Below are 11,490 nucleotides of genomic sequence, written 5' to 3'. Positions count from 1 at the left end.
GCCAATGAGGAGAGCCGCAGCAGTATTGGACACGCCCACTTTTATTGGCCGCTGATCCTAGTGCAGTCAACGAATATGATAGGAAAATTTTAAAAAGCAGGATGGATTATGAATAGATGAGCAACAGAAATAATACATGAAAGATAAAACTTATAAGATAACTGGATGTGTATGGATAAGTGCGCTTTTAGACAGGTCCTGCCCCCCGTACTGAAAACATACTCTGCAAAACTTAAAATATAATTTGGTACATTTTTCTTGAAATAAGTATTTTTCCCTCGATTAGAGCAGGTAACTTAGACAATATGCTGATGGAATAAGATGATTTACGTTTCAAAAACTAAAATAAAACTAATTAAAGGGAAACACCGTTTTTTTTTTTTTTACATTGGCCCCTTGATTTTACGTCATTACATCATGTTCTACTCACCCATATGAGTTTTGTGTCATTTGGAGCAGTTCTGAAGATATTCTGTTAGGTTATATCCAACGTCTACCTATGGACAAATGACTTGAAGGCACAAACTAAACTGTTCATAATTTATAATTTATGGTACGCCAGCATTCATAACATGTAGGCGAATCACTGTCCCCCAGACATCCACGGTTATATTTTTTATTTTTATATCTTTTAAAAACGAACTGCCGTGTGTATGAACATGATGTAATAACGTAAAATCAAGGGCCCAATGTCAAGAAAAGGGTGTTTCCCTTTAACTTATTTAACTACATAATATTTGGCTTATTTCTAAGAGGAGAAACACTCAGTCTTTTGACAAATGATGTTAAAGATAGGCTCTCTGTGTCTACACCTTTTTCCTGAAAAGACATCACTCGGGACAAACTCTTTACATAACACTTTATAACTTATATGTATTGAATAACTATGAGACATAACAGATTTAGATAGAAATTGTAATCTTACCCAGATCAGAGAAGTTGTTTAGAGTTACAGATCGCAGCTGCACACACAGAGAAATGTTCGAGATCTGCCTGTTTTTCAGTGTAGTCCTGTTTCTCGGACTGAGACTGGCTGGATGTGCTCTCTTCATCCTCTGACATGGGAGAAGTCTCAGAGATCGTCTGCCTGGCTGTGTGTTTCCTGGATTGGGCCGCCTTTTACAGCTGCTTTTTGTATCTCTGCTTCTGTCTCCTTGAACCCCAGTCGGCCTCGGCAGATGGCCGCTCACACTGAGCCTGGTTCTGCTGGAGGATTCTTCCTGTTAAAAGGGAGTTTTCCTCTCCACTGTCGCTACAAGCATGCTTAGTATAAGGGATTACCTTTGAGTCAATGAGTCGATGCAATCAACTGGTTTTCCTTAGATAGAAAACATTGAATCAATTTGGCTGTATGATCTGGTGAACTGTAAAGTGCTTTGAGATGACGTGTTGTGAATTGCCGCTATAGAAATAAACTGAATTGAATTGGAAAGCATCAGTTGTAATATGCAACAGGGAGCTACTATTAATGTTTATAAACTCACACTAATGATAACTAACCTAATATCATAATTACCTGCTCGAATTAGTGTCAAATAGATTTAATTTTTCTTTAGATCACATTTTTGTAGTGTAATACTATACAATAAAATTTCTCCAAAGATATTATGTAGGTGCCTGCTGCTTATTGCATAATTCTTAGAGATTGGTTCAGCTCAAATCAGTAGCCTGCACCACGAAGCAGGATTACTGGGTTAGTGTGACAGCTTCAGCTTTAACCCTGACTTTCTGGTAACATGAAGCTGGATTTAATCTCAGTGAGGCCGGTCACCATGGTAACATCCTCTGAACGGCACATCTGCTCCAGGCTTTTATCATTGATCTGATTCCTAGAAAGCGCTCCATCCAGCAGCCAGTCAGCTGTTCGGGAAACAATGACGTTTCCTTTAATTGAAGACCTGATTTAATTCCGAGGGAAAAATTACTTTTACAAAACAAAATCAAAATAAAATAACTTTTAAGTCAAATAACTGTAAAAGCAACAAATATTCTTGAAAAATTGAGCAGTTTTTTAAATGTATTTTTCCTTTGCCTCCTTTTTCACATACCGACCCTATTCTATATTTGCTTTCTCCTAATTGGTCCTCATGCACCGCTGGCTTTCACTTGTTTCTTACATAATTGTTATATGAAGCTAAATTTAAAAAAGGCTCATATATATATATATATATATATATATATATATATATATATATATATAGTTTTGGTCTAGTGATTAGAGCAGTAAGCTTGTGCTATGAAAAGGTTGCAAGTAGCTGGTCCGATCCCCACAGCCTCCACCCTGGGTTGCTGAGCACACACATTGCACAGTGGCAGCCCACTGCTCCCCAAGGGGATGGATCAAAATGCAGAGAACAAAACTCTCCGTTGTGAGACAATAAATGGATTTACATATATATATATATATATATGAAAATAAAAAACAGAGCGCAAATTGTGAGAATTTGGATAATATGAACTATACAGGTATTCAGGGGGCAGACTGACGCATACATGCCAGGCCCTAAAACAGTGCGTTGGCTGTGCAACCATCAGGATGAACACCTCTTGGCTGTATACCGTATAAAAGAAAGATTTATGCCATCGCAGGTGAGTCGTTACCAGGATTTCTGTGAACTTTCATATTCGCCACATTATGAAAATCAGGTTGTTAAATATACAAGTTAGCAAAAAAATATCTTTTTTTGCTGTAACAGTATAAACAAGAAGGGGAAATGTTGCACTTAAGCTGCACCAATAGAGAATTAATCGTAAACCATTGTAAAAATAAACAACAAAACACAAGGAAGGCTGTAATGTTTCTGTGAAACGGACCATTGATCATGTACAGGTGCTGGTCATAAAATTAGAATATCATGAAAAAGTAGATTGATTTCAGTAATTCCATTTAAAAAGTGAAACTTGTATATTATATTCATACATTACATACAAACTCATATATTTCAGATGTTTATTTTGTTTAATTTTGATGATTACAAATGACAACAAATGAAAATCTCAAATTCATCATATCAGAAAATTAGAATATTACTGAAGACCAATAAAAACAAAGGATTTATAGAAATGTTGGCCAACTGAAAAGTATGAACATGAAAAGTATGAGCATGTACAGCACTCAGTATTTAGTTGGGCCTCCTTTGGCCTGTATTACTGCAGCAATGCGGCGTGGCATGGAGTCGATCAGTCTGTGGCACTGCTCAGGTGTTATGATAGCCCAGGTTGCTCTAATAGTGGCTTTTAGCTCTTCTGAATTGTTGGGTCTGGTGTATTGCATCTTCTTCTTCACAATACCCCATAGATTTTCTATGGGGTTAAGGTCAGGAGAGTTTGCTGGCCAATTAAGAACAGGGATACCATGGTCCTTCAACCAGGTACTGGTAGCTTTGGCACTGTGTGCAGGTGCCAAGTCCTGTTGGAAAATGAAATCTGCATCTCCAAAAAGTTGGTCAGCTGCAGGAAGCATGAAGTGCTCTAAAACTTCCTGGTATGTGGCTGCGTTGACCCTGGACCTCAGAAAACACAATGGACCAACACCAGCAGATGACATGGCACCCCAAACCATCACTGACTGTGGAAACTTTACACTGGACTTCAAGCAACGTGGATGAAGTGCCTCTCTTCTTTTCCTCCAGACTCTGGGACCTTGATTTCCAAAGGAAATGCAAAATTTACTTTCATCAGAGAACATGACTTTGGACCACTCACCAGCAGTCCAGTCCTGTTGTGGTTCAAGAGTGGCTTGACACAAGGAATGCGACAGCAGAAACCCATGTCTTTCATACGTCTGTGTGTGGTGGTTCTTGAAGCACTCACTCCAGCTGCAGTCCACTCTTTGTGAATCTCCCCCACATTTTTGAATGGGTTTTGTTTCACAATCCTCTCCAGGGTGCGGTTATCTCTCTTGCTTGTACACTTTTTTCGACCACATCTTTTCCTTCCCTTCGCCTCTCTATTAATGTGCTTGGACACTGAGCTCTGTGAACAGCCAGCCTCTTTAGCGATGACCTTTTGTGTCTTGCCCTCCTTGTGCAAGGTGTCGATGGTCGTCTTTTGGACAACTGTCAAGTCAGCAGTCTTCCCCATGATTGTGTAGCCTATAGAACTAGACTGAAAGACCATTTAAAGGCTTTTGCAGGTGGTTTGAGTTAATTAGCTGATTAGAGTGTGGCACCAGGGGCCATCAATTTTGAACCTTTTCACAATATTCTAATTTTCTGATATGATGAATTTGAGATTTTCATTTGTTGTCATTTGTAATCATCAAAATTAAACAAAATAAACATCTGAAATATATGAGTTTGTATGTAATGTATGAATATAATATACAAGTTTCACTTTTTAAATGGAATTACTGAAATCAATCTACTTTTTCATGATATTCTAATTTTATGACCAGCACCTGTAGATCAGAGTCTGAATGAGACTGAAACAGAAATGCTACGAAGTTACATTCAAGACTTTCAGGTATTCTGTACATTTAGGGCTGGATTTCAAGACTTACTATTTTACAAACAGAGTAGATTTTCAACATTTAAAGCCGGATGACACTTTGACTGATCCATTCTTGTATTATGATGCAACTGTGACATCAGCTTCCCATTGTTAATTTTATCTAGAATCGCCACTGTGTACGGATAATGCTTGATGGGGGAGGATGAAATGGTGGTATTCAGTTGATATAAGAAGATAGATGAAAGTCTGGAAAGCCGACTCACAAATAGATGGATGGGTCATTAAACTGACAGATGGTAAAAAGGATGAAAATGAGGTAATGAGGAATTAAACTGATAGTTGATTAAAGAATATAGAATTATGAATTAATGATTAAAACAGTTGAATGGATAGATGAAGGGGTGTTTAAGGTGGCTGAATTAATGGATAATTGATAATTAAAATGTATGGATCAAAGGTTAGAAATTTGTTAATTTTTATGTGGAAAAACGAACTAAATGTTTAGACCATGGGACAAAAACAAAATAACGACTTTCCACACCTTCAAATACTAAACAAAATGCACGTCAAACCAAAGATCTTCAATAAAACCAGTTTTTAAGCTCAACAAGAAAAATCCAACACTGTTTTTATTTATTATAAATCAGTACACTTCTTATAAAAAAAAAGTGGGCTTAAGATAAAACCATATTAGATTTAAACCCAACAAATTCAAGAAATGGTCTCCCTCTCTTCATAATAAACCATTTTCATCCCAGAGTCTTGATCAACCAGCAGGTTTACTTTAACACTGGTTCCAAAACACCTTTTTCTAAATCCGACCAAAAGAAAAAAAAAAAAATCTTTCCAACAGTAATTATATGGTTAACATTGATCTCTCTGCAAAGTATTTCAAGTACAGCAAATTAGCAGGCCATGGGGGTTCATCATTACAACCACTACCAGCAGCATTATTATTTGCATCATTAATGACGTGTAAACTCTGCTCTTTTTAATCACAGTTCAAGGGTGTGAAGAGTGAAACTCTTGCATTAAACTATGAGCTTGTGAGGTGCTTAGAGACAGATCATGCAACCTCTGCACAAATTACTCACAGATTTAGCTATAAGCTTACTTTGATGAGCTATTTTAAAATCGGTGAGATGAGTGATGCAGTGGATGAAAGCCTTTGCCTTTGAAAGAAGGTTGACATCAACATTTCTGGATGAAGTGGGTAAAAAAAGCTGCTTGAAGCGATGGGCAGAGCTCCAAACACTCAACATTAAGAGGGGGTTGGGCTGATAAAACTGTGCAAAAATAAGCAATGAGTGATGCTTTAAAACTGAAATGTCCTCGTGACATGATTAAAATCTATTCATTTATACTTAAAACACTGCAAAATGAAAACCTTTCCATCTCTATAACAGTCGTCACGTTTTGTTTTTTCTATTCTGACTTTGACTTTTAAATGTGTGACCAGGTAAAAACTTTGGGATGCTAGATATGGTTGTAATGCAATTATTACCCCAACTCTTTACTGAGCCAATTCTGTTTAGCCACCCTGAATACATAAAAAAAGGAGCATATGTTCAATTACTAAAAGATGGGAGAAAGTAAAACAATAACTTAAATAGAAGTGCTTAAAACAACAGTTCTCAGAGCCCTTTTGAAAAGAGGAAATAAATGGAGTAGCAGGAATCCCATCCCAACATAAAGAGGAGCTAAATGAAAAGCTGAAATGGTAATACTAATCTCCATCCAATAATTCCCAAGTGTCCAGTTCATTTATAGATCATACTCTTCCCTCTGATAGAAATATCTTCTGTTTTCGGATCAGTGCCCTCCCCAGGTCTGTGAGCCACGGCCCCCCTCTGTTTCCAGTCTGTCTGTGGAGGGACAGTTCGTTTCTGTACACCTCCCTTCTTCGTCCTTCGTCAACAGTCCCTGTTCCTCCTCTTTTTTCCTGCGCTCCAACTCCCATTCTACGAAGGTGTCAAAGAGGCTGGGCCAGGCCTCGTCCTCGCTGTAGTTACTGAGATCTGGCCCGATGGCCTGAGTGAAATTTAGGAACATGTTCCACGTGTCTCTTGAGATGCCCCGCACACCCGACGGGTTCTCTGCCAGGAAGTCAAGCCAGTGCTCCAGGATCTCAGGTGTGTCCTGAGTGAAAACCAGTCGCCATAGAGCGATGGCGATGTCGCGCTGCAGCGACCGCTGGCCCTCGTCCGCGTCCAAGCCGAACTGGAAGGTGAAGCGGTAAAGGTCCTTAAAGTTCTCCTCTCCCTGAGCTTCCACCAGCAGGAAGGGAAAGCGGGAACAAATACCCTGGATGCTGTCCGCTCTGATGGCCTTGCAGCCTTCAACAAACTCCTTCCTAATGACAAAAATACATGAATAAAAAAAATAAGTTAATCAGACCAGAGTTTATGCAAGTCTCATTCAATTAAAATAACAGTGTTTCCATCAAACTGAAATGCACAATTAAAAAAACTTTAAAAAACAGGAGATGTGAATTTGTGGTGTTTCCATTTGGTGTGAATCAAATCAGTCGAGTGAAACTAAGCGTACTGTTGTCATATGTCGTGTTCAACATTACATCATCACAAATGGCTGTAACAAACAGGAAGTAGACGCTGCAATCCAGCGCCGACCACATATAATGGAGGAAAGTCTCAATGAATGTGTTGCTATCAGGCAGTTATTCTAATGTTAAGATATCATATAAGCTAGTAATGTTGATGCTGCTTCAAGCCATGTTTACGCACATAAAGGTAAGTCATGTGAGGTAAAGTCAGAACTAATTTGAAAAAAGTGCTTCCCATCTCCTGTTTTGTGCTTTAACCATTTTTTTGCAAAAAGCAAAAAAAAAAAAAAAAAAAAAAAAAAAACACACCTCAAGCAAGCATTAACCCTCTTTTGGGGATAGTGATTACGTTTTTTCGAATTTACCATTTCAATCAAACTTTTCCGATGCAATTCTTCTAAATGTGCATGAGAAAAAACTGATGATTTACTACAAAACCTACAAGAATTGCTTAAAAAAAATTATAATGTAAGAAACAAAATATCCGATTCTAAATCTAAAGGTAAATAACAATCTACATTAAAAGTGTGTCGTAGCGCTGCAAAATAATGGGAAAACACACAACCTGCAAAAATATTTGTGAATGTAGTTTGGTCATACAAACTCCGCTTTGTTTTAAAAAAATATAAATATAAAAAATATAACCGTGGATGTCTGGGGAACAGTGATTCGCCTACATGTTATGAATGATGGCGTACCATAAAGACTAATAAAATAAAATTATGAACAGTTTAGTTTAAGCCTTCAAGTCGCTGCCCATAGGAAGACGTTACTTGGATATAACAAAACCGAATATCTTCGGAACAGCTCCAAGGACACAAAACTCCTATGGGTGTGAAGAACATGATGTAATAACGTAAAATCAAGGGTCAAATGTAAAAAAAAAAAAAACCTGTGTTCCCCTTTAATGTTCTCTCTGCAGCTTTATTTGTGCTCCGTTTAGCGGTGACACCATCCTGGAGGTAGGCATTAGCTTGCCTGCTTCCATTAATAACTTACATTATAGATGATGGTGTTCAGCCTGTCTTTCAGTACTAAACATAGCTAAAGGCTCAACCTTTACCGTCACCAACTATGTGACTTTCAACCCTTTTAGGATGAAAACCATTGTATTGCTCATATGCCTACCTGTTTCTTTCCTTGACAGAATCCCCTCAGCTAATTTATTATTACCTTTAAATAGAAAGAATCAGTGCCTCATTTTTTTATGTCTTTTTGAACCACAGGTCCAGCTTGGCTGATGGCCGCTCACACTGAGACTTGTTCTGCTGGAGGTTTCTTCCTGTTAAAAAGGCTGGCTTTCCTTTCCAAAAAATACAAGGATGCAAATACAGACTTTGGAAGATGTACTTATCCAAAATCAACAATTCAGCCTTTTTATGTTGTACTCCAGTTAGCAAAGCTCAACAATGGGTTGGGTGTAGTGTTGTTGTGAAGCCTCTGAACACAGCAGAAACAATAGGCAGCCCTATTCATCTTGTTACAGCAACTGTGGTCATGGTGGAGAGAATATAACAGAAGGACAGGCTCCCATTCATCACAGTGGCAAAACATAAAGCTTCTATTTGGACCAGTTCAGTATTAAGGACTTACATCTGTCTGCACCCCAATTATTTATGTGGGGAAAGGCATCCCACGTTAATAATTGTTTTAAACAATTATTGATGTGGTCAGAGTCACAGCTCCTTTAACAAATTCTCTCCTATTAATATTTAACTTTCCCATTTCTGTATTCAGTTTCAGTCTAACAACTTCATTCGTATAAACAATTATTAAAATGCATCTTAAAAATAGTGAAAGGAGAAAAAAAACACCTAAAGAACAAATCACGAGGACATGAGAGGTTTCCAGACTTTGATGACAACTATGTGATTTTGAATTGATCCCATGAGATGACAGTGGATGGATCAAGGATGTATTTTAACTGTTTGTGTAAATTGATGATTGTTTGCATTAAAAATCCCTTAGCACTTCACCATACCTCGTAAACTTGCACATGGTGGCTGCTTGAAACTTCCAGGCGAGGACAAGAACACGAAACTCCGCCGGGTCCACGCAGAGATCATTACAGAACCTCTCCATTCCCTCCTCCAAGATGGCATCTTCCAGTTCGTCCTTATAGTGATTGAAAAGCTCCTCTATGCGCGCCATTGACAGCCCATCACCATCCAGGCTTTCATCTTTGCAGGGTTCCCTCATCGCTGAGGAGATGATGGGCGTTTCCACGGTGACCTCTAGGGCCTTGGTGCCATTCAGCAGCTCGCTGGTGGATTTGCTTGAAAGCGCACTAGAATCCTCTTTGTGGACCCCACCACTAGCGCTGTCGATTCTCTTGTGGGACTTGGAACTGCTCTCTTTGTCTCCACTCTTACTGCCGAGTGAGGACGTTGGATTCTTACACTTTGTGACACACTGGCCCATGTCTTCCTCCCTGGTCCCTTGTCAGTCTGTCCTCCTCGCCTTCAGTCCCCGTCCGAACCGCCTAGACACCTCTTCTCTGGCGTGCTGAGATGTCTCAACATACCCTCGGGCCTAAAGAGACAAACAGCTGCACACTGAATACTTCACTGTCAGTCAAATTTTGCTCAATGCTTTTATTTAAACAATTAAAAAAACGCTTATATTACCTTGACCAGATCTGCCACAAACCAGAGCTTTACCTGTCAAACCTAAAAACCCCGAAAAACAAGGAGAAAATGCATAAACTTATTATTTTTTTTTTTTATGAGACTTTAGGTGAGAGACTAACATATAGTAGTCTCTCACCTAAACTATAAAACCACAGTAAGATACGATCCTTGTTTACCCTTTTAACCCCAGCAAACAAACCCTACACCGCAGTACAGTAAAAATAACTGCAAAGGGCTTCAGCTGAGACAATCGTCAGCCCCGATTCAATAAAACCCAAATGTTTTGCAATTGCAGTGACAATTTACTAGATCACAGATGGTTTGTCCCTGAAATGTGACACGCTGCGCTTCTCAGAGACATGCGATTCAGTGATCAGTAGGACAGGAACTGAGACACCTGTGAGCGGAGATGAGAGGAGCTTTAGATATTAATCTTAACTTGTTGAATGTCTTTTTTTTTGTAGGTTCAAGCAATGTTTTTAAATCTGTTTTCTTCATCTTTGGTTGTATATTTAGTAGTATAAATCATCAGGATATTTTTAGAGAGATATTGTTAATGAAAACCCCCTAGGAAAGAACCTGTGCCTTAACTGGAAATACAAACATTATAGAACTTTCAAATTTTTTGCTTTTAGTTATAAACTATTATCAGTACTTTTGAATATGATTCCTTTAAATTTTAAACCTTTTCATTGTTTTCCTAGGGGACAAAAGAATACTGCCAATATTTACAGCAATGTTTAATGGTATGTAACCTGTGTTATGTTACTTTCACTTTAACTCCAAATATTTTGAAGTATACTTTTATAATTTCTCATAAAATCGAAAACTGTAAAGCCCTTATTGAAAGTTCATTTAAACCTCTGGAGCTTAGCGGTCACTGTAGTGGACAGCTACCAAAAAGTAAATATCTCTTTAATTTTATGGTTTCTATAGTGAAACTGCATCTTAGTGTCTAGAATGCTCTCTGCTGCCCCACTCCATATAGGTCAATTAAGTGGTCTGTCATTGTAACTGCCAGTGAATTTCTTCTGAATCCAAGATGTCCAACAATCAGCAACATCTGTCGACCACTTCTGGCATATCCTCTCAATACTTCTATTGTAGAAAAAAATCTGATGATTTACAGTAACATCTAAGATATTATCAGTTTCAAATATTAAATTTTTATCCATTATGTAGAAAATTACCATTAACCATGTGTTCAATGAAGTGGATCAGCCATTACATTTTTCTCAACAGAAGTCATATAATTGCTCATATCATAATTCAGTGTTTTAACCTTGGACATATAAGCTATTCATTTAAAATTTACATTTTAGTATACTTTGTGTATATTTTGTGCAGATTAGCTGTAGTTTGTGTGACTATTTTAAATTGAAAAAGCTTCCTGGATTTGAAGCGAAACGTCCTCAAACTTGGAAAACAAATTCCAGTGGTTCGTTTTGAAAACTTTTTTGCAAGGACTATAGCACTTATTTATATTATAGACTTCAAACACAACGAAGAATAAGGCAGCCTAGAGGAAAGTGAGGATGATGAGGGCCTGGATACAGAGGAAGGTCAGCAATGATCAGGAGGCTATAGATGACGGGTACAGGGTACCTGACCATACCGAAGCCCATAAATATATCTGGATAATCCAAGACAATTAATTTGGCGGAGACTTTACCAAGGCTTTCATAACTCATGCATCAGAGGGTTAAGCGCCGTGTTTAAGGTTTTTTTTTTAAGTAATGTACTTTTTGAATACACTTATTAATTAATAATTCACTTTTAATACAGAGTTTTTATTATTTACCGTAAACTAAAGCTCAGTGTTGTCATTTCAGAACCAGGTTTCTG

General features: G+C 38.0%; 1 protein-coding gene across 1 annotated transcript; it reads right to left on the bottom strand.

Moving 5' to 3' along the window:
• Window positions 1-6,263: 6,263 nt before the first annotated feature.
• On the bottom strand, window positions 6,264-9,698 carry dcun1d3 (defective in cullin neddylation 1 domain containing 3). Its single transcript, XM_038301031.1, has 3 exons — window positions 9,643-9,698; window positions 8,997-9,547; window positions 6,264-6,805 (listed from the first exon to the last, which is right to left on the bottom strand). The coding sequence occupies exons 2-3, from the start codon at window positions 9,434-9,436 to the stop codon at window positions 6,265-6,267; spliced, it is 981 nt and encodes a 326-aa protein (XP_038156959.1). The 5' UTR covers window positions 9,437-9,547; window positions 9,643-9,698; the 3' UTR covers window position 6,264.
• Between the last annotated feature and the right edge of the window lie 1,792 nt (window positions 9,699-11,490).

Source organism: Cyprinodon tularosa, unplaced genomic scaffold, assembly GCF_016077235.1.
Source record: "Cyprinodon tularosa strain WSP-4 unplaced genomic scaffold, ASM1607723v1 ctg46, whole genome shotgun sequence".
Taxonomy (NCBI): domain Eukaryota; kingdom Metazoa; phylum Chordata; class Actinopteri; order Cyprinodontiformes; family Cyprinodontidae; genus Cyprinodon; species Cyprinodon tularosa.
This window is presented reverse-complemented; position numbering and strand designations above follow the sequence as displayed.